This window comes from Giraffa tippelskirchi, chromosome 8, assembly GCF_054371585.1.
Source record: "Giraffa tippelskirchi isolate mGirTip1 chromosome 8, T2T-mGirTip1v1.2.pri, whole genome shotgun sequence".
NCBI lineage: Eukaryota > Metazoa > Chordata > Mammalia > Artiodactyla > Giraffidae > Giraffa > Giraffa tippelskirchi.
The window spans coordinates 59,211,055-59,234,963 of record NC_137282.1 but is presented as its reverse complement, the minus strand read 5'-3'; the positions used below and the strand labels follow the sequence as shown (position 1 = coordinate 59,234,963).

The 23,909-nt window shown below is 41.9% G+C and overlaps 1 protein-coding gene across 8 annotated transcripts in view; it reads left to right on the top strand.

Moving 5' to 3' along the window:
• ADAMTS16 (ADAM metallopeptidase with thrombospondin type 1 motif 16) overlaps nt 1-23,909 on the top strand; it is a 183,002-nt gene that overhangs the window by 74,514 nt on the left and 84,579 nt on the right. For all 8 annotated transcript variants that reach the window (XM_081523594.1, XM_081523586.1, XM_081523591.1 and 5 more), the window contains 4 exons: nt 2,950-3,103; nt 13,206-13,301; nt 21,443-21,591; nt 22,955-23,127. In XM_081523594.1, the coding sequence (XP_081379720.1) occupies nt 2,950-3,103; nt 13,206-13,301; nt 21,443-21,591; nt 22,955-23,127 (572 nt within the window). The remainder of the gene's footprint in view (nt 1-2,949; nt 3,104-13,205; nt 13,302-21,442; nt 21,592-22,954; nt 23,128-23,909) is intronic.

Sequence of the window (23,909 nt, the reverse complement as noted above, 5' to 3'; positions counted from 1 at the left end):
GTGTTTCAACCCTGGCTTTTCATTGACTTAATGAACCTGAATCCATCTTCTTTTACATGTTTGCTGACTTCCTAACTTTCAAGTAATCAAAACACTGTTATATTCTCCACCAGTTAGTCAGCAATTTGGATGTGATCCCAACAATGAGTAAGGGTAAGTGACCAACTTTTCAAAGATGAATCTGCTTTCCTTTATTAGCAGTTTAGCATTTGGCTATACAGAAAAATTATATATAATAAGGGAACTCAATTGGCCTGAATTTGTCAGCACAACTTTTCTCTATACTTAGTAGATATGTGTTTATAATAAATTCCTCAGCCTCATCAGTAAAGACGTATGTCACTTCCTGCAGACAGACAGACCTCATCACATTTACTCATGTCTGTATCTGGGAGGCCTAGGACTTAGGGAAATTTTAGCTCATTATTTTAAACTTAATGGCAGCATGGGCTCATCTTCAATTTGCTGCTTTAAAGTTTGAATCATGAACTGCTGATCAGGGAACACTCCTCCCCTCTTATCACAGAACTGAACTGAACTGAAACATTTGTTCAGTTGTATCCAACTCTTTGCGACCCCATGGATTGTAGCTCCCCAGGCTCCTCTGTCCATGGGGTTCTCCAGGCAAGAATACTGGAGTGGGGTGCCATTCCCTTCTCCAGGGGACCTTCCCGACCCAGGGATCAAACCCAGGTCTCCTGCATTGCAGGCAGATTCTTTACTGTCTGAGCCACGAGGAGAGCCCTCTCATCACATAATCTACATTCATACATGAGAAAGGTCACTGTGGGAAAGCAGGCATTTAAAGGGCCACAGAAGCCCGGAAAGCAGGCATTTAAAGGGCCACAGAAGCCCGGAAAGCAGGCATTTAAAGGGGCACAGATGCCCTGGCGTGCCCCAGACCACCCTGTGGATGAGAAAATTTGATTTGGCCTGAAAGAGTCTGTTTGGGGGCATAAGAGAAATAAGACATTTCAGTTTACATCTTGCCCTGCTGTTCACTATTGATCTTAAGAGAAACAAGCGCTCGAGTCACGGCTAAGTGTAGTTTTTGTGAGATGGAAGGACAAGCACTTTCCTGTAGATCAGCCAGGGAACCAGCTCATGTGCCAACCTGGACTTTCCCACGTAAGCCTGGAAGCCCTTGACCGTGGCAAGTAGGTAGCCTTTTCTGAGGGCCCTGTGTCCTCTCTTGGAAGAAGAGGTGGTGAAGGTAAAAAAAAAAATCTTGGGAGGTCTTTAACCGGTTATGGTTCATGAGTCACAGCAGGGAAAAGGACTTTGAAAGTTTCTTATAGAACCTCTGGCTTGGCCTAATATTCTTCATTAATGTTATTTTTTGCTGTGCTTGAATGCATATATAATACATGTGTACAAAATTATAAGCTCAATAACATTTTACAGCCTGGGGGACAGCAGTCCATAGGGTCACAGAGTTGGATGTGACTAAAGCAACTTACACACATGAGCACACAGTTCAGTGTGACTTCTCCCTAGGCCATGCTCCGGAGCACATGACAATGGCCGAGTCACGGAAACCGCCTGAGTGTCCTTCAGTGGATGAAAGAGTGAAGAGGATGTGATATAGATAGTGTATATGTGGTATTTATATGTACATATGCACTGGTATGTGTCTGAGTGTGTGTGTGTGTGTGTGTTTAATCACTACGTTGTGTCTGACTCTTTGCGACCTCATGGACTGTAGCCTGCCAGGCGCCTCTGTGCAAGGGATTCTCCAGGCAAAAATGCTGGGCTGGCTCACCATTTCTTCCTCCAGGGTATCTTCCCAACCCAGGGATCGAACCCAAGTCTCCTGTGTCTCCTGCATTGGCAGGCGGATTCTTTACCACTGGTGCCACCTGGGAAGCTCATATATGCCCTGTGTCTATGTATACACATGCATACAGTGGAATATCATTCAGCTATGAGGAAGAAGGAGCTTCTCTCATTTGTGACAACGTAGATGAGTTTTGAGGGCATTATCGCAAGAGAAATGAGTCAGAGCAGGACAGACATTGTATGAGTTCACGAATGTGTGGGATGTCAAAAAGAAAATCAAACAGAAATGGAGAACAGATTGTTCCTTTGGGGCGAGTAGGGTGAGGCGAAGATTCCCCTCAGGGTGGGCGACCCCACAAAGAAAAGTTGGGAGATGCCTCAGGGGACCTACTGCTGTGCAATTTGTTGCGATTACAGAGGTGTTTTATTTTTGCTTGTTTGCTATTAACTTTTGCTTATTGAAATTTATAAGCAGAGTTTGGTTGCTGTTTGCAAACACTTGTTTCTCCTCCTCCCTCCGAATGCAAATATACTGAAGCATGTCTCTGTAGGGAAGAGGGTGCCCTGTTTGTGGAGGAAGAAATCATTAGCTGGTAGTTAACCATCTGCTAGTGAACTGAAGGAGAGAATGAACTTCTTCTAGGCCTGGGAATCCAGTCAGAAATCAGCCTTCATACAGAGCATTTCTGACGGAAATCACGGAGCATGTTCCCTGTGGAAGCTGGAAGCTATTGTGCAGGAAAGGAAGGAAGAAAAAAATCACAGCCTTTGAAACCGGTTGATCGTGTTTCCGCTGTTAACAACGCTCATTTCATCCTTTATTGTTCCTGGCAAGGAGTGTACTTTAGACGGTGTCTGTTGGAGGAGCTTCTCGCATCGAACATCTGGTTGTACCATTTCTTCTCACTTTCCCCATGCTAAGTGAGAAATCCCATGAAGCGCAAATGGCCTCCCCGGAAAAGGTGACCTAGATTATGAGCAGTTTTAGAAAGTGTGGCCCCTATACTGAACTATGGTTAGGATAAATGTTTTATTTCGGCCTCAGGAAGAAAAGCCCCCTCTTCTTTGCACAAGGCATGTTGTAGATTGTCATGAGGGGAAACAAAAGACGTGATTGCGTGTACACCTTTGGTAACTCCGAGCATCACCAGCAGCTCCTCTGTGTTCTAGCACTGCCCAGGCTGCCTGCCTTGCTGACCGGCCAAAGCCCGTGAAGGAGTACCAGTACCCGGAGAAGATGCCTGGAGAGTTATACGACGCGAACACGCAGTGCAAGTGGCAGTTTGGAGAGAAAGCCAAGCTCTGCATGCTGGATTTCAAAAAGGCAAGCGATTGTTGGCAAGTGTTCAATGCGAAATGCTTCATAAAACTGTTTTATTCAGTGAAGCTGACGTTGATGTATGCTGCGTTTATTGGGTACCTACCAAATGTCAAATCCTGTGTGTTAGGGCTGGCCCTATATAACAGGAAACACATGTTTTACTGGCAAAGAAGATGACCGTGGATGCTGTGGTAGGTATCAGTTTTCTCTTGAGTACTGACTTGGCCTCTTGGGTCAGCTCCTTCTGATTTATCATGTGGGAGTTCAGTGAGAACTCTTGGTTGGTGGAAGTTGGCAAATTAATGCACTGCATTCTTTTCAAATAGTATTTAAGAAACAGTGATCACTGTCCCCACCACCCCCTCACCTTCCTCGGACAGAGACAGAATTTACCATAAGGCAGTAGCCTATCTGGGACTTATGATTATTAAATTCCTCAAATGAAGTATTTCTAGAGAAGCCTTTCATAGTAGTCCACTGACCCCAGGGGCACCAGCAGAGTGGTTTTCTCACATAAATTCCCCATATAACACAGAGATATGTGCTCTTGCTAGACAAGGGAACATGGAAATTTCATAACTCGCTCTACTAAACTGCTAGCAAAGCCACCCATAAATTGAATGAAAGTAGCTATTTTGGGGGCTTCCCTGGTAGCTCAGTCCATAAAGCATCCACCTGCCAATGCAGGAGACCTGGGGTTGACCCCTGGGTTGGGTAGATCACCAAGAGAAGGAAATAGCAACCCACTCCAGTATTCTTGCCTGGGAAATCCCATGGACAGAGGAGCCTGACAGGCTACAGTCCATGGGGTCACAAGAATTTTCTTTTATCCTAGTTTATAAATCAAAAGGAAAGTGGACAAAAATATATAGTCCTCCAGAAATCTCCAACATTTCAGAACATGCTGGGAATATGCCCAATTTAAATCCAACATGATCATCTTCTTTCTGCTAAACTCAAGTAGGTCTCCCTGCAGAGTCAGTTACAGCTGTCTGCCAGAACTGGATGTTTATCTCCTCAGCTGGGTAATCTCAGCTTGGAACCAGAATAGTAAATCAGCGAGCATCAACACAGTATTCCCAGTGTTGCTTTTTCCATTGGAGGAATATGTAAGATCCCTGAGAATTTTTTGTGTTACTCTTCTGTTTGCTAAGGAAAAGGAGCCCACATCTAACATTTTCTGTCAAAGGTGGAGTGTTCTACAGCATATTCCTGGTTTCCACATTGTTTTACTGAGAACGTGGGCTATCATCCATGGTAAACTAGTGCTGTTTGGAAAATTCTCTGAATAAGTTAAATGCAGCATGTCTTTATATTGTTGTTATTGTTTAATCACTAAGTTTTGTCCAACCCTTTGGTGATGCCATGGACTGTAGCCCGCCAGGCTCCTCTGTCCATGGGATTTCCCAGGCAAGAGTACTGGAGTGTATTGCCATTTCCTTCTCCAGACATCTTTCTATTACAGAGGAAATATTTACACGCAGGGAAATGCATTTGTTTTAGGTGTACGATTAAATTTTTACCTAGTAACCTTTTATCAAAGTTAAAAGGACCTTCCCGGTCCTAGCTTGGTAAGAGATTCTGCTAGTTTGTTTGATAATATTATTTATAGCTTCTGTAGCCTCTACAATATTTGTTACTTGGTATGTAATGTTTTCAGAGATGAGTGTTAAAATCTTTAACAAAGATTATATATTTTTCTGTTTTTCCCATTGGTTCTATTAGTTTTTGCTATGTGTATTGTGAAGCTAGATTTTTAGGTGTATACAAGTTTTGGATTTATGTCTTCCTGATCCTTTCATTAATATACAATAACTTTATTTTACTTTTGATAATGTCACTTTTCTTAAATTCTACTTTATCTTATGCTAATACAGCCATATCAACTTATTTAAGAAGACTCTTTGCATGATATTTTCCCCATTCTTTTACTGCCCGTTTCTTTGTGTTTTTATGTAACATGTGTCTGTTGTAGCATCCTTTAGTTTGATATTGCTTTTGTATCCAGTTGAACAGTTTCTGGCCTTTCACTGGAATGTTTAATCCATTTATGTTTAATGTAATTATTGACATGGGACTTCCCTTGTGGCTCAGGTGGTGAAGAATCCACCTGCAATGCAGGAGACCTGAGTTTGATCCCTGGGTTGGGAAGATCCCCTGGAAGAGGGCATGGCAACCCACTCCTGTATTCTTGCCTGAAGAATCTCCATGGACAGAGGAGCCTGGAAGGTTATAATCCACGGGGTCACAAAGAGTCGAACATGACCGAGCGACTAAGCACAACAATTATTGACACAGTGGATTTAAGTCTCCCATGTTGCTAGTTGTTTCCTGATCTCATTCCTTTTTTGTTTCTGTTTTCTTTTGGGGTCACAAAGAGTCAGACATGACTGAGGGTCATGGGGTCACAAAGAGCCGGACACGACTGAGCGACTAAGCACAACAATTACTGACACAGTGGATTTAAATCACCCATTTTGCTGTTTGTTTCCTATTCTCATTCCTTTTTTTTTCTGTTTTCTTTTGGATTAAATGTCTTTTCAAAAATTCTATTTTTTGAATCAATTTGCTTTTTAGCTATCTTTTTCTTGTACTTTTAGTGTTTGCTCTAAAGCTGCATCCTTAATTTGCAACCTGTGTAGAATTAGCGTCATGTCACTTAATGCAAAATGCAGGATCCTTACAACAAATGAGTCCATGTCTCCTTCTTTCACACTTTGTACTATTGTCATGATGTATTTTATTTCTTTTGCAAGCTATGAGCCACATGGCACACTGTGACAATTTTTGTTTTAAAATAATGGATTATTTTTAAATAAAATAGAGTCATCTTTTATGTTAACCCACACATTTGCCATTTATTATTCATGTTTTCTTATAGATCAGTTTCAAATTGTGTCATTCCTTACAGCCTGAAGAACTTCCTTTAGCATTTCTGTAGCACAAATCTGTGGCCATACAGTATCTCAGGTTTTTTAATCTGAAAATTGTCATTAATTTACCCTCAGTTTTTAAGAACAGTTTTTTCTGAATACAGAATTCTAAACAGTTTATTCTTTGTTCTTTTTTTCCCTTTAGACCCTTTAAAGATATAGTTCCATTTTCATCTGGACTCAGCTGTTTCTAATAAAAGTTTGTCATCATTTGTATCTTTCTTCTAACATTTCTAATCATTTATTTGGACAATTCATCAAGCTATGCATTTGGGTTATTTTAAGTTTCATACTGGAATCACCATTTAGTTCTTTTTTATATTCTGTATTTCTCTAGAGAATATTCCATTTGTTCACTTATGTCCATTTTTTTAATATATTATAACATATTACATGTGTTACAATTATATATTATGATATGTTGTTATTTTACGTTATGTATATTAACATTACATTGTTATAGTAGGTGAATTCTTTTGACCCCCTGAGCCTTTGTTTTATTATTCCTTTTTTTTTTTAGTCACTCAGTCATACCTGACTCTTTGTGACCCCATAGACTGTAGCCCGCCAGGCTCCTCTGTCCATGGGATTCTCCAGGCAAGAATACTGGAATAGGTAGCAATTTTCCTTCTCCAGGGGATCTTCCAGACCCAGGAATTGAGCCTGAGTCTGCAGAGTGAACCTGCAGGCAGATTCTTTACCGTCTGAGCCACCATTATTCTTCCTTAGGGCTCATCTATTCTGGGTTTTCCTTAGCTCTAAGGCACAGCCTGTACTCTACATATTAGACAGCTTGTGGTTCTTACTCATGAAACGTGGACTTTGGGCATTCCACTGGAAGCTCAGATGCTCACTGTAGTTCTCCACGCTTTGTGTGGGCCAGAACACTGCTTTTTCCCAGCACTGTGTATGCGCAATCTTCCAACCCTTATCAGCTTTCAGCTCAAAGATGCTGTGCTCTGCCAGGCCACTTGGAGTCTCATCCTGTGTATCAGCCATTCACCCCTCAGATAAAGACCTGCAGGGAATCCTCAGGGCTCCCTACTCAATTTAGCTTTTTCCTTTCTGGTCGTTGTCTCACAGATTCTAGCTACTTCTGCAGCCCCAACTTGGATATCTGCACTCTCAATTCAGCAAGACCGCTGTTGTCTGCATAGGATCCACATTGCTGTACCATGGTCAGCAAAATGTACCCAGGCAGGGAGCTGGGCAGTGGTGGCACTCACCTGATAAATTTCTCTTCTCTCGAGAACTATGTACTGCGTTGCTTGTTGCAAGAGTCTGAAACAATTAGCTGGTTTTATAGTTTTTAAATGTAGAAAAGTAAGCCTAGTACCAATTACTTCACCATAAACAATAGAGAAAACACCTTTTGAAAAAAAATCCATCCAAGTCAGTATTGTGACATCATTCCCTATGATGTGAAATTGTTTTTTAATACAAGTAAAATTGACATAGTTTTCTTTCTAGAAGTTAAATTCTACTCATGTGGCCAAACCTTCTAATATAAAGAATCTCAACTTTAGATACAGAGTAACAATTAGATTCTTTATATTCCATATGAATTGAAGCATCTCAGGAAATTCTCAATTATAAAATTTAATTTTTCAAATGACCTCCTGCTAAAATTGTGTAATAATGAGTCTATTTGATTAAGCTGAAATGTAAATCTGGAACTTTTCTGATGAGAGAATATAAAATAATAAATAACAGAAACTACCCAGTGCCTAAACCAACCCTTGGCACTTAAGACCCACTCAGTACAAATTTGCTGGGAAGGGTGACAGATTAATGGATGATATTTTAGACAGGGTTAAACCTCTTTTAAGTACCAAGTGCTATTTAGTTTGGAAACTTAAGAGATGATGTGAATACTTATGCATTCTTCTCTTGGATAAATGGATGTGTGTTTGGTATGTATATATGGGTGTGTACATACTTGTGTATAAATACACACACACATATGGTGATGGCTTTCTCTATCCACTGATGACTTGTATATTGATAATCAGAACTGGTGATACAAACACACCAGTGCTTGAAAAAAATAATTGCAATAAATTATGCATCCTATTATAACATTATATGTATATGAATTTTCAGTATATATTTTTGAGGAAGTCTAATACTAACAGTTTGAGAAAACGAATCTGATAGCACTCTATTCATGATGTGGACATGCTAAAACAAATCCAATCATCTGAAAATGTTTATTTTATTTGGAATGTTAGGTTGTGATACTAAACTTAATCAAGTGGTAAAGAATCCGCCTGCCAATGCAGGAGGCACAAAGACACGAATCTGATCCCTGGGTTGGGAGGATCCCCTGGAGAAGGAAATGACAACCCACTCCAGCATCCTTGCCTGGAAAATCCCACGGACAGAGGAATCGGGTGGGCTCCAGTTCAGAGAGTCAGCCATAACGGAGCTCCTGAGCACATGCATACATACAAGTCAGTATTAGCAAAATAGGTCACTGTGAAGACAACTCCTAAATTATGGGATGGAATTGCAAGTGAGAGCCTTCATTAAAGAGAGTGTTCCTTAACAGCAAAGATAAAAGCAAGAGTGAACTCTTTACATGGGCCTAAACATTCTTCTTTTTTTTCCTGCTCAACTTTTTTTTTAATTGGGATATAGCTAACTCATTGGAAAAGTCCCTGATGCTGGGAAAGATTGAGGGCAGAAGGAGAAGATGGCTTCAGAGGATGAGATGGCTGGATGGCATCACTGATGCTATGGACATGAACCTGGGCAAACCTCAGGAGATGTTGAGGGACAGAGAGGCCTGGCGTGCTGCAGTCCATGGGGTCACAAAGAGTCGGACATGACTGGGCAACTGAACAACAACAGTATTTGCTTTACAGTGCATACCCGCTCAGTATCAGCAATGTGTATGTGTCAGTCCCAATCTCCTGGTTCATCCAGCCCCCCTTCGGTGTCCATTCATTTGTTCTTTCTATCTCTGCTTTGCCAACAGGATCATCTATACCATTTTTAGTTATTTTGAACACTGTGTCTTTGTTAAGTTCCTATTCTGCTTCATCAACATTGCTTGGTGTCCTGAACCTACAATCTGAGGTGCAACATGTGAGAATTGGAAATTTGATCACCTTAGTGACCTGGGTACTGTTGGTAAATTGGGATGCCCCCACCCCATCCAGCATTTATTGCATTCCAAATTCCTATCCCTGGAACCATGATTTAATAGTATCTTTGTTCCAAGAGGACCCTAAAATTTTATTAAGAATGTAATGATCATAATGCTAGTTTAATACCACCCTTGTACTTAATCCAGAAGTTAGCAGTTAAGTCAAAATATGATAAAACCAAGAGGGAATAATTGGATTTGAGTTGTTTAGATAACAAAATAAACTTCATTTGAGATACTAGGGTTTCTATTTGTTTTACAGGATAGAGTGTCACATTGTTATTAAGTGGCCAGCATTTACATCTATAAAGACACCAAAGGGTCGAATACTTTTTGATATGTTAGAACACAGTGACAAGAATTATATATTTCAAGGCTTTTGTAACTCTTGATTTATTTCTACCTGGGGGCCTAGAATTGGGGATGGAGCAGTTTGAAGGATGGGGCTGAAATACACAGATGGCATAAACTGGGCACAGGCTGAAGTAGAGACACATCATATGATTTAGTGGTGAGCTGACTGCCACCAGCATCCTCTACGTGAGACCTTCTTACTTAAAAAACTTAAAAACTTTCACTTTCATTAGTATCTTCCATCCATATGTCTTTATTCTGCAGAATGTTACCAGAAACTATCATGTAAGAAGATTATGAAAATACTTTTAGCAGTCGTCTCAGTGTAGTATTTTCATTTCATAAGGTTACCCTCCTAAATCATCTTAGATGTTTTCATGATCACAATCCACTGATCACTATTACGATCATGATACACTAAAGAAGTTTCTGCTCACTCTGTCCAAGGTTTCCACAGAAACAAACTAACAGATGTTTGACTCACTCACAAAGCATTTATTGAAACCCAGCCAGGTGCTAAGCACTGTTCCAGGTACCGATGACAAAAACATAAAAATAATTTAACATTTTAAAGCCCCATTTATTTTACCCTCTTCCATCATCTCCAAAACTGCCGCAGGAATTAGCAGCACTGGCTTCCTCTGGCCGCAGCCATGAACCGGGTTGGGAACTGGGACTGAGCTCACATCTCCTCAGGACTGGAATTGAGAAAGGACACTGGCACCAGTTTGGTGCCTGTCGGTTGCCAGGCCCGGAAGCGGACACAGGACCTCCGACACTTCCTGCGGCCCCCGGGACAAGTTGATCGGCAGCTACATACAAGGAGGGTACCCGGGTCCTGCCTGCCCAATCTGTCCTGCCCAGTTCACACCAGATACCTTCTCAGAAGCCCAAACCCTCCCCTGGGCCTGTGTGTCCATCTCCTGCTAACCCAGCCATAGGAACTAACCATTCCCTTATCATTCATTCATCCATCTGTGTGTTCTTCCCTTTGCTTGTGCTTGCCCAGCCTCCTGAATCGATAGGTCACTCCAGGGAAGATACCCCTACCCTGCACCACTGTCTGAAATCTGTGTGTGATTTGTCATTTCCACCCAGACATTGAGCCTAGGTCCACAAGTTCTGATTTTAAGGAAGTTCTATTTGTATTCTGGTTTTCTGTCACAATGTCATCCGTGCAAACAGAGCTTCCTCGTTGTCTCTTTGGAGACTTACAGACACCCAGCCCCCTGATTTTATGGATGCCTTTAGGTCTTATTATGGCTTTGATCTCTAAACACCATGCTGGCCAATAACAGAGACCCCTGGTAGAGCGTGCTGATTAATGTCGTGAGAGCCAGGCACAGCACTGACCACCAGGCATGATACATTTTCCCCAGTAGCATTTCATGATTCCCCAGCTGCTGCTGCTGCTAAGGCGCTTCAGTCGTGTCCGACTCTCTGCGACCCCATAGACGGCAGCCCACCAGGCTCCGCCGTCCCTGGGATTCTCCAGGCAAGAACACTGGAGTGGGTTGCCGTTTCCTTCTCCAGTGCATGAAAGGGAAAAATGAAAGTGAAGTCGCTCAGTCGTGTCAGACTCTTCGCGACCCCATGGACTGCAGCCCACCAGGCTCCTCCGTCCATGGGATTCTCCAGGCGAGAGGACTGGAGTGGGCTGCCATTGCCTTCTCCGGTCAGGCTCCAGAGAAAATCCAATTTAACGGTACGGTGATTGTAACCATAGGAAGTTACTATGAACACCTCAAAATAAAGCAATGAATTGATATCCAAATCAAAACATCAAAAGCTTCTTAAAATTTCATGATCTGAAAAACTGTCTTTTTAGTGAGAGCGATACAAGCGGGGGTGGGGGGAGGCTGTGTGTGTCTTTAACAAATATTTTAACTTTTAAATATATAATGAATAAATTTATCGAGATTTGAGAATTAAGTTTTGTGAAGGTAAAATCCATATGGATTGCTTAAAGGTAAATCTTTTAAGCGGTCACTCATACAATGCAGAAAGCCTCCTGTGAGCTCATCTCTAGCATTGTTGAAACAGGAAGTAGAAGCACAAATGCCGTGAAGCGCCATCTGAAACAGGAAGCAGAGGCGCAGACGCCCTGAAGCGCCACCTGAAACAGGAAGCAGAGGCGCAGACGCCCTGAAGCGCCACCTGAAACAGGAAGCAGAGGCGCAGACGCCCTGAAGCGCCACCTGAAACAGGAAGCAGAGGCGCAGACGCCCTGAAGCGCCACCTGAAACAGGAAGCAGAAGCACAGGCGCCGTGAAACGCCATCTTTCAGACAGAACTGTGTGGAAATTTTACTGTATTGCATTTTCTTTATAACACAAAGTGCCGTGTAGATGCAGATATTAACTGTCTTGGGAAATAGTGCAGTACTGGTTCAAGTATTCAGAACAGTTGTGCAGGTCATTTAAAAAATGTTTTCCTCGTGCGCTGCAGCCCTCACCAGCTTTGCTGAAGGTCCCATCATTTCATGAGCCCCACGGTCTACCCTTCACTAAGATGTTCCTTTGGATCTCAGAACATAGATAATGTCTTAGCTGGAGAGGCTTTTTATTGTGATTAAACCTCAGATCTTGTTTTATTTTGCTGACGAATCAGCCATGTGGGGCTTCCTTCCTCTGCACATGCCAGTGTTCTTTCTCATCTTCCTTTGCATGAACCCTTCATTTCTTCTCTTCAGAAAGAGCCGGACTTGATCTGAAGAGTTGGCTCATCTGTCCATCTTCCCCTACTGCTTTCCTGGGTCCTTCAGGCAAAGCTCTTTTCTGATGTCAAGCCTGCCCTGCAGCATGTTCTTTTCCTTGTAGCAGGGGAACCTCTGCCCATGTGCACCAATGGTGATTTACACCTGATCTACCCGCTCTAAGACCGTTCTTGAGAGAGTAGGTCTGGTCATATTGCTCATGGAACCTCATACCTAGCTACATACCTGGCACATTCTAGACCTTCATCAAAGATTTGGGGATGGTGGATGGGTGGGTAAATGAATGCATGGATGACTGGCTAGAGGAATGGACACGTCAGCAAGTTTCATAGCCATCTTTAACATGGAAATGAGGATTCAGAGTTGCAGAGGTTAGTGAAAGGTAGGAGCAAGAGTGAATTATAAAATGTTATGTATTATTGGTTTTTAATTTCTTAATTTTTAATTCTTTGTAATTTTCTTCAATGTCTGGATAAGCATATTTTATTTAGAAAGTATAATTTTGTTAAATGTATGATGAATAAATATAAATAAATAGAGCTTCAGGGATAGAATGAAGTTGAACTGTGTCTAGAATATGAGACTTCTGGGTCATTAGTCTACCATATGTACCTACTCCTGAGTAGACATTAGCTTTTAATTTATATCAGTTGTTTTTGCCTTAAATTTTTCAGTGATACTGGGCTTTTCAGGTATCTCAGTGGTAAAGAACCCACCTGCCAAAGCAAGAGATGCAGATTTGATCCATGGGTTAGGAAGATCCCCTAAAGGAGGAAATGGCAACTCACTCTAGTATTCTTGCCTGAAAGATTCCATGGACTCAGGAGCCTGGCAGGCTACAGTCCATAGAGTCGCAAAGAGTCACACATGACTTAGCAACTAAACAACAACAACATTTTATCACAGCTGTGTGGACCATTTGTAATACTAATGACCTTCTTTCCATTTTAGGATATCTGTAAAGCCCTGTGGTGCCACCGGATAGGAAGGAAATGTGAGACTAAATTTATGCCAGCTGCAGAAGGCACTACTTGTGGACGTGACATGGTAAGAAGCTCATCTTAGGTACAGACATCATATTCAGATGTCAGCCTTTCAACCATGCCTCCTTCCTCCTTTTGTTTTCATGTTTCTGAGCCTGTCTTCCTGATCTATATGTTCATATCTATGCTATGTCAAAAGATTGCATAACTTATATTAATTCTATGAAGAGGACTGACTCCCCTTCTCACTTTTCTAGTGATGCATGGATGAGATACCTGCAATTACTAGGCACTGATGTCAGGCAGCAAGTGATGGCTGATTCTGTTTAATGAAGGAGAATGTTAAACTCTCGACTGCCTTATAATCATACAAATAACTAGTGTTCAGTAGTTCTGATAAAGCCTTAGAGCATCCATTGAAGACTGTGGAACAGACCCTTTTGACTATTGCTACTGGGAAAATAAGATGCAGTCCTGGGGAAAAGAAGAAATTTATAAGACAGCAAGTTTATTACTAACTGGGAGACAATGACAATTCTGTCATTAACACTGAAAATTAAATTCTCTTAATGCTCAAAAGTAATATTTTAATTCTTTTTATTTAAGCTGCAGTTGTATTTTTCAGACTATAAAAGGCTGTTGATAAAGATAGAAATATGTCAGATCCGAATTGTCACCATGACCATTTTCATTCTATGTATCTGAAATTTTTAGTGATGCTAACAAGTACAAAAGAGAAACATATGCCTGAATATTATTAATCTAGTACATTTAAAGTCTGAAGTAAACCTTGTTACACTATAAACATATTTAAATGTGAGTACAGAGAGAAAGGATTTAAAGTATTAAGAAACAATGTTAACATGCTTTCGGGTTAAATTATTGCAGTGCTGACTGCGAAAATGAAGAGAAATGAGGTAAATTTTCTCAGGAATAGCACCTAGCAGCCATTCATCCTACATGTGTTAGTATGCCTTATGTTCAGAATTTCCCAGGGTGAGGATGATATTTAAATCTGTCTAGTGATATAGATGTGGGGCAGCTCCTCTTGGCTGCACTCCTGCGCCATCGCAGCAGCTGCGCTGGTTTTAGAAAAGGCAAAGAAAAAGACATGTTTAGGAAAAAAACATGTTCAAGCTGGCTTTAGAAAAGGCAGAGGAACCAGAGATCAGATTGCCAACATCCAGTGGATCATCAAAAAAGCAAGAGAGTACCAGAAAAACATCTATTTCTGCTTTATTGACTATGACAAAGCCTTTGACTGTGTGGATCACAATAAACTGGAAAATTCTGAAAGAGATGGGAATACCAGACCACCTGACCTGCCTCTTGAGAAACCTGTGTGCAGGTCGGGAAGCAACAGTTAGAACTGGACATGGAACAACAGACTGGTTCCAAATAGGAAAAGGAGTACGTCAAGGCTGTATATTGTCACCCTACTTATTTAACTTATATGCGGAGTACATCATGAGAAACACTGGGCTGGAGGAAGCCCAAGCTGGAATCAAGATTGCTGGCAGAAATATCAATAACTTCAGATATGCAGATGACACCACCCTTATGGCAGAAAGTGAAGAAGAACTAAAGAGCCTCTTGATGAAAGTGAAAGAGGAGAGTGAAAAAGTTGGCTTAAAGCTCAACATTCAGAAAACTAAGATCATGGCATCTGGTCCCATCACTTCATGGGAAATAGATGGGGAAAACAACAGAAACAGTGGCTGACTTTATTTTTCTGCGCTCCAAAATCACTGCAGATGGTGACTGCAGCCATGAAATTAATAGACACTTACTCCTTGGAAGGAAAGTTATGACCAACCTAGACAGCATATTAAAAAGCAGAGACATCACTTTGCCAACAAAGGTCCGTCTAGTCAAGGCTATGGTTTTTCCAGTGGTCATGTATGGATGTGAGAGTTGGACTATAAAGAAAGCTGAGCACCGAAGAATTGATGCTTTTGAACTGTGGTGTTGGAGAAGACTCTGGAGAGTCCCTTGGACTGCAAGGAGATCCAACCAGTCCATCCTAAAGGAGATCAGTCCTGGGTGTTCATTGGAAGGACTGATGTTGAAGCTGAAATGCAATACTTTGGCCACCTGATGCGAAGAGCTGACTCATTTGAAAAGACCCTGATGCTGGAAAAGATTGAGGACAGGAGGAGAAGGGGACAACAGAGAATGAGATGGTTGGATGGCATCACTGACTCAATGGACATAGGTTTGGGTGGACTTCGGGAGTTGGTGATGGACAGGGAGGCCTGGCGTGCTGCGGTTCATGGGGTCACAAAGAGTCAGACAAGACTGAGCGACTGAACTGACTGACTGAGTGATATAGACAGCAATAAATTAATCCATAACAAAAGAGTCTAATAAGAATGCTTTTAACTTCTCAAAAGGCAGAAGGAGAAGAGAGTGACAGAGGATAAAATGGTTGGATGGCATTCAGTGGACATGAACTTGAGCAAACTCAGGGAGATGGTGAGAGACAGGGAAGCCTGGAATGCTGCAGTCCATGGGATTACAAAGAGTCAGACATGACTTGACGACTGAACAACAGTTGCTCAAAAAGAGGAAATGCATTTGCTGAGGTACTGCAATGTAGAAATACCAGTTGTCACAGGATACCAGGGAATTTGGGCTTCCCTGGTGGCTTAGATGGTAAATAATCTGCCCATGATGCAGGAGACCCAGGTTCTATCTCTGGGTCAGGAAGATCCCCTGGTGAAGGAAATGGCTACGCACTCCAGTGTTCTTGCCTGGAGAATTCCGTGAACAGAGGAGCCTGGTGAGCTACAGTCCATGGGTTCCCCAAGAGTCAGACATGACTGAGTGACTGACACTTTAACCAGGGAATTTACCTGAGCTTTGAGCTGCAGGTGATCACGACTCCCTGCACGTATTTGATTGCAAATTTGATGGTTTTCAAAATTATGCTGATTTCTTGAAAGATTTGTAGCCCTCTCGTTGTTGCCTTGGTGATGGTTCACACCAGTAGGCTTGGCTCTCCAAGCAGCCTGCTTTCTTTAAAATCTACTATTTTTCTGGGATGATGTAATTACTGTGGTGCTGCCCCTATATTATCATTGCATTCTGTTTACCTTGAAAGCACAATTGTTGTTGTTCAGTTGCTAAGTTGTGTCTGAATCTTTGGGACCCCATGGACTGCAGTGTGCACCAGCCTCCCCTATCCTTCACTGTCTCCTGGAGTTTGCTTAAACTGATGTCCATTGAGTCAGTGATGGCATCCAACTATCTCATCCTCGTTGCTGGTTTTCATTGGTTTTTATTTTTTCATTATGTTTCCAAATAGAGCTTTTTCCTTCAAATTGAAAAGAATTAGGACATATTAAGCCACAATGGATATTTATGAATTGCGCAGCATTAAGTGTTCTGCCTAGAATCACATGGGTGCCCAGTGGCCAGGATGGGACAAGCATCAGAGGCCCCTGTAAAAGCTTCTTGGTGTTACTTGTGTGTCTTTGTGTGCCACTGGTCCACAGGTGTCCATGAGGTGTACTGAGAAGTGACCATTACCAAGAGTCAGTGTCCCAGTACTTTGGGGTATGTCCCAGAGCAGTGGGTATGTTCGAGATAACTGACAGCAGCTCTTCAGCTTCTGTACATCCCTCTCCTGAACGGGAGCATATTCCCCTCCACTGCCTACAACACCGAGGCTCTGGGTGGACATGCATGCTGGAATGCCTGGTCAGTGGTCAGTGCATCTTTTAGTGACAAGTGCCATTCTTAGAGCATTATATACATTGAATCCCCACAGGCATCCAGAGGGTAAACCTATGGTAGCTCCCACTACAGACCCACAAACTCTTCCAGGAAAAAGACACTGGGTTCTCCTGTGCTCATGCCATGAAAAATCCATGGCAAGGGGATGAGGACCACAGCCGGGATGCATGCCAAAGCAGATTCTGGTTCTTCAGTGATCCCTAGTGTAAAATTAAAGCAGCTCTCACTTTGTGATTACATTTGGTACAAGGACTGTGTCATTACCTTGGGTCCCTGGAACAACTCAGTCTGGTGGTTTCCATCATCCCTGATGCTCACAGGGCGACGGGCAGGCTCAGGGCACCTGAGTCAGTGCCCAGGTCACGCGCCTGGCTGAGCTGATATGTGGGGCTCATTTTCTCCTCCATGGCATCAGTTTTCGTGACTCATTATGCGCTTCCCCGTCTGTACTGGGTTTCAGAGTGACAGTGAATTCTGTGGTCAGCATCACAACAGGATGTGTGCTTCATGGTGACATCACACTGCCCAAGAGAAAGCCTTCTTTCAAGTCATCAATAAAATATAAAACTGTGACCAAATGGGATGGTTCTTAGGAATATAACCAGTGCTTCTGCAGACATTTTGTATGGCTACTTAACAAGGATTTTACCCTGACCACCTCACTCACCAGCTGCATGAGTCTGCAACCTTTGAGAAATTATGCTCAAAATTGTGTGCGTGCATGTTTATATTTGTGTGTCTACATGCAACTTCCTTGGGAGAAGATGTAGTGGTTTCTCCTCAAAGTCACAAAAAAATAACTTTTTAAAAATAATTTTTAAGAATAGTCATTTAAGGATCATCTTGGTCATCTATTCAGAGAGAATGATAATTTGAAAAGGTACATGCACCTGTATGTTCATAACAGCACTATTTACAGTAGCCAAGATATGAAAGCAACTTAAATGTTCATCAACAGATGAATGGATAAAGAAGATGTGGTACATGTGTGTAATGGAATATTTCTCAGCCATAAAAAGGAATGAGATAATGCCATTTGCAACAACATGGATGGATTATCATCCATCTAGAGATTATCATACTAAGTGAAGTAAGCCAGGCAAAGAAAAACAGATATCATATGATATCACTTATTTGTGGAGTCTAAAAAATGACACAAATGAATTTATACACAAAACAGAAATTAGACTCACAGATATAGGAGACAACTTACAGTAACCAAAGGGGAATAAATTAGGAGTGTGGGATTAACAGATACACATCACTATATGTAAAATAGACAGTAAGGGCCTATTTATAGCACAGGGAACTATATTCAATATTGTATAATAACCTGTAAGGGAAAAGAATCTGAAAAAAATACATATTTATTTAAGTATAACTGAATCACTTTGCCATACACCTGAAACTAGCACAGCATTGTAAATCAACTGCACTTCAGTTTTATACAAGCACATTCTGACAGAAACAGCAAAAAAATGCTGTTTTTTACAATACAATTATTAAAGGAATGATTATCAAAGCAAAAGACGGGAAATGATGCAAGTGTTCATCAGAAGGAAATGGATTGGAAATACACTTAATGGAATGTTTTGTTGCTGCAACAAAGGAGTGAAGGATGTGTCTACCTTCTTGTGTGGAATAAACTACAGAATATAGTGTTAAATGAAAAAAATAGAATGGAGGAATATGTGGGTAACATGGGGTCATTTATGAAAGAAAAGGAATGATTAAATTATTTGCTTATGTCAAAAAATAAAAGAATAAACTCCAAGTTTCAGAAAAGCATTACATAGACCCTTTGTTGTTGTTCAGTTGCTCAGTCATGTCCAACTCTTTATGACCCCATGGACTGCAGCATGCCAGGCTTCCCTGTCCTTCACCATCTTCTGGAGCTTGCTTAAACTCATGTTCATTGAGTTGGTGATGCCATCCAACCGTCTCATCCTCTGTCATCCCCTTCTCCTCCTGCCTTCAATTTTTCCCAGCATCAGAGTCTTTTCTAATGAGTTGGCTCTTCACATCATGTGGCCAAAGGATTGGAGATTCAGCTTCAGCATCAGTCCTTCCAATGAATATTCAGGACTGATTTCCTTTAGGCTTGACTGATTTGATCTCCTTGCAGGCCAAGGGACTCTCAAGAGTCTTCTCTAACACCACAGTTCAAAAGCATCATTTCTTCAATGCTCAGCCTTCTTTATGGTCCAACACTCACATCCATACCTGACTACTGGAAAAATCATAGTTTTGATTCTACGGACCTTTGTTGGCAAAGTAATGTCTCTGCTTTTTAATGTGCTGTCTAGGTTGGTCATTACTTTTCTTCCAAGGAGCAAGTGTCTTTTAATTTCATGGCTGCAGTCACCATCTGCAGTGATTTTGGAGCCCAAGAAAATAAACTCTGACACTGTTTCTGTTGTTTCCCCATCGATTTGCCATGAAGTGATGGGATCAGATGCCATGATCTTCGTTTTTTGAATGTTGAGTTTTAAGCTAGCTTTTTCACTCTCCTCTTTCACCTTCATCAAGAGGTTCTTTAGTTTTTTTTCACTTTCTGCCATAAGGGTGGTGTCATCTGCATATCTGAAGTTACTGATATTTCTCCTGGCAATCTTGATTCCAGTTTGTGCTTCATCCAGCCTGGCAAGTTGTACTCTGCGTATAAGTTAAATAAACAGGGTGACAATATACAGCCTTGATGTACTCCTTTCCAATTTGCAACCAGTCTGTAGTTCCATGTCTGGTTCTAACTGTTGCTTCTTGACCTGCATACAACTTTCTCAGGAGGCAGGTAAGAGGGTCTTGTATTCCCATATCTTGAAAAATTGTCCACAGTTTGTTGTGATCCACACGTCAAAGGCTTTAGCATAGTCAATTAAGCAGAATTAGATGTTTTCCTGGAATTCTCTTGCTTTTTCTATGATCCAATAGATGTTGGCAATTTGATCTCTAATTATTTATGTCATTTTAAAACAAACCTGTATGTCATGTAAACCCTTTATGTCATTTTAAAATAAAACTAGATCAAATTTTATTAAAGTAATTTATAAACATCCAAGGAAAATGAAATAATTTAACCTAAACAAGTTCCATTTAGGCTTTAAGTCAGGATGTTGGCTTAACCATGACCTTGACAGAGGAATTATCCAAGTGACTTTAAAACCCAGCACTTTCTGCTTCTCAGGTAGAATGTATCCAGTAGACACCAAGTACGAGAAGGAATCATAAACTGTTTTCAGCAACTATATCCGTATTGATAGGTTGTTTTGCTCTCCTGAAACTATCATTTTATAGTCTCCTACCCAGTGTTTGCCATCAGAATGCCGACTGGCCCAGTGAGAGAGCCAGTGCCACTGAAGACAATGCTGCATCTTGTGTAGCTTTTCCACGTGGTGCAAGTAAAGAAACCACATGGGCTTTAGCAGAATAACCTCAACGGGCACTTCTCTGGAGAAAGGGGTGCTGATAGCATCGCCGGCCTCCCTGGGACAGGTGGAGCGCTGGGTGGGTTGTTTCATGCCCTCGGAAAGCTGTGTGACCTCTGACAGGCATCACTTAGAGCCTCCAGGCTCCCAACCCAGGTGCTTTGGAGCAAAAGCATGAAGTGCCAGATGGAAATGACAAGGTGTTGAGACACACAGACCCTCCAGCTGGACTTTTCTGTCCGACAGTCAGTCTGTTCTGACAGCAGGAGATGAAGAGCGTGTTGTTGCCAGGGAAGGTTAGAGTTCGCACACCTGAGAGGCGAACAATCGGACTACATGTTCCTGCAACAAAATTGACTACATGTGCTAGATTGCAGCAGCTCAGACAGATGTCTGAAAATGAGTCTTCTCTCTATCTTCCCTTCATGCGGATTTACAGAACAAGGCTAACTTTGGAAAGAAAAGCATTGACATATACACACTACCGTGTGTAAAATAGACAGTTGGACACTACTGAGCGACTTCACTTTCAGTTTTCCCATTCATGCACTGGAGAAGGAAATGGCAACCCACTCCAGTATTCTTGCCTGGAGAATCCCAGGGATGGCGGAGCCTGGTGGGCTGCCGTCTATGGGGTCGCACAGAGTCGGACACGACTGAAGCGACTTAGCAGCAGCAGCAGCAGCAGAGGGAAGCTGCTGTATAACACAGCGAGCTCAGCTTGGTGCTCCATGACGACCTAGAGGGGTGGGATGGGGTGGGGGTCTGGGAAGGAGGCTCAAGAAGGAGGGGATACATGTATACATGTGGCTGATTCACACTGTGGTACAGCAGAAACTAACACAACATTATAAAGCAATTATACTTCAATTTCAAAAAAAAAGCATCATTTAATGTATTTTCATTATGTGCTCCTGAGGGTAGGGAGACTGATGTCTGCTTATATTACCAAGTTTCCAGGGCTGAGCATTGCTGTGGTGATGAAGTCAGTCTCTACCCACAGTCATATCACTGTTTTTGTTTTTTGATTTTTAATTTTCAGTGGTGCCGCGGAGGGCAGTGTGTGAAATACGGTGATGAAGGCCCCAAGCCCACTCACGGCCACTGGTCAGACTGGTCTCCCTGGTCCCCTTGCTCCAGGACCTGCGGAGGAGGGGTGTCACACAGGGACAGACTCTGCACAAACCCCAGGTGAGCGCTCAGACTTCCCTCCTCACCAGTGAACCATCTCTCTGTGACAAACTTCCCAAACAGTACGTGGAAGGACACTCGGTGAAAATAATTCTGGACTTCCTATATTACTACAAAAGAATTCCAAGGCAGCAAGCCCTTTTACCCAGGCATTTATTGTATAGTGATGTCTCTGTGATATAATTTAGGGTGCTTATAACTATTTGACCACAGCAAAAGTAACAGTGCGTGCATGCTCAGCTTCAGTCATGTATAACCCTTTGCAACGCCATGGACCTACCAGGCTCCTCTCTCCAAGGGACTTCCCAGGCAAAAATACCAGAGCAGGTTGCCATTTCCTTCTCAAGGGGATCTGCCCAACCCAGGAGTTGAACCCACGTCTCCTGCATTGGCAGGCAGATTCTTTACTGCTGAGCCACCAGGGAAGCCCCAATAGTAACAGACCCAAAGGCAATATTCAGGAACTCAATTGTAATCATGTTTACATGAAATACCAAGGTTCTGCCTAAAATATGGAAATAAGTCATAAGAAAAGTGTAGAGAACACAAATGAATGAGAATCAGTAAGAACAATTTTTTCAAGTGAGAAAAATAAAGCCTTGGGTTTTTCATCAAATATATTTACCTGCACAGTGTGTGGTTTCACTGTGGCTTCTGTAGGCGACAAGGATGCTAGAAGCAGACCTCAGTGCAGTGGGGTGAAAGGGCTGTTTAGTCCTCATTGTACACCTTTATTTGTTTAACTTATGTTGACACTAAGTAAAATGATTTATGTTAGTCCTGTCTTTAACGCATGAGACCCAATTGGTCTCCTGCTTCAGCAGAATGCTCCCCTTCTGGGGTGCCTGCATGAATTCTAGGGGTGAAGGGGATGTTTACTGTCCCTTGCGGCCAGTGGAGGATGACTGCTCATTCTGTCCCCATCTGATGTCCTGGACTTGTCACAAGGAAGCTGGGAGTGGAAAGAAGCTGCCACCTGGAGAGTGAAGCAGTTGAATTTCAGGCTCATTTCTGCTTTTTCACCACTGCCCTTCCTTAGTCATGCTCTGCTTTTTAGAATTCAGAGAACAGAGGTGCTTACCTGCCTCCTACAGGGAGATGAGCAAATACATGCCACTCGCTTTCTAAGTTCTAACCTGTTGTATCAATATTGCAAATAATATACCCAGTAAAAAAGGAAAACACTACTACCCGTATTTTAAGTATGTAAGAAGTGCAAGGGGCTTCTGAGAAAGGCACTTTCCTTGACTGGTGACAGTGAATACCTTAACATTACTGCTCCCTCTCCCTAACAAGCCTGATTCAAGGGAGGGGTGAGTAGCTGTTCAAAGACAAGTTTCTAACCGTGAACTGTACATTCCAGACCATCGCATGGAGGCAAGTTTTGTGTGGGCTCCACGCGAACTCTGAAGCTTTGCAACAGTCACAAATGTCCCCACAACAGCGTCGACTTTCGCGCCCAGCAGTGTGCCGAGTTCAACAGCAAACGATTCCGAGGATGGTTCTACAAGTGGAAGCCATACACCCACGTGGAAGGTAAATCTCAAATCATGCTTTCTGGAAGCAGCCTCGGCTTCTTCACTCTTTAAAGAATGGCATGGTCTGTAGAGTGGGTCCAGGTAGACCGAATATTGTGAGGCCAGTCACAGGTTCTGTTCTGGTTGTTAGGTCTGTTCTACCTGCCCCGAGGCATCTTATCTAAACCTGACCAGCTGTGTGCTCAGAAAAACAGCAAGCTAGATCGTGAGTCTGTGCAAAATACCATGAAATCTTTAAAAAAGTGATAAAACACTCAAAGTAGATGATTTATTGACAATGAATCAATTCTTTTAAAATTACAAATCACAGTAGTTGATGGTGATATGGCGATGAGTGTATTGCCCATTGAATGATTAGCATTGCTGAAAAATGAAAGAAAAATGTTCATATCTTTTTGAAAATCAGATACTATACTGTATTTAGAAAGGTTTGATCTCTAACTTAGAAACCAAGAAATTAATTTGTACTGTAGGTAAGATTTTACTCTCCAAGTGGAGAGAAATATGCATTATTCTTACCATTATAATAACTTGAACTCAGTAGCTCAAGTAGTGTAATTTGAGAATAAATTCAAAGAATACCTAATCATTGTGTTCTTTGGAACTGTGAATATTATCAGGAAATACTTGGGGAATACATAAGTTGGGCCTTATCTCACCTGGCACTTACTTTAACTATCTCAATAAATATAATGTTATCTTGGTGAGAGGTTTATGAAATCAGTAAATTCTGGAAGGAAAATTGAAGCAGTTTTACACAAAGCCTTTTTTGTTGGGTTA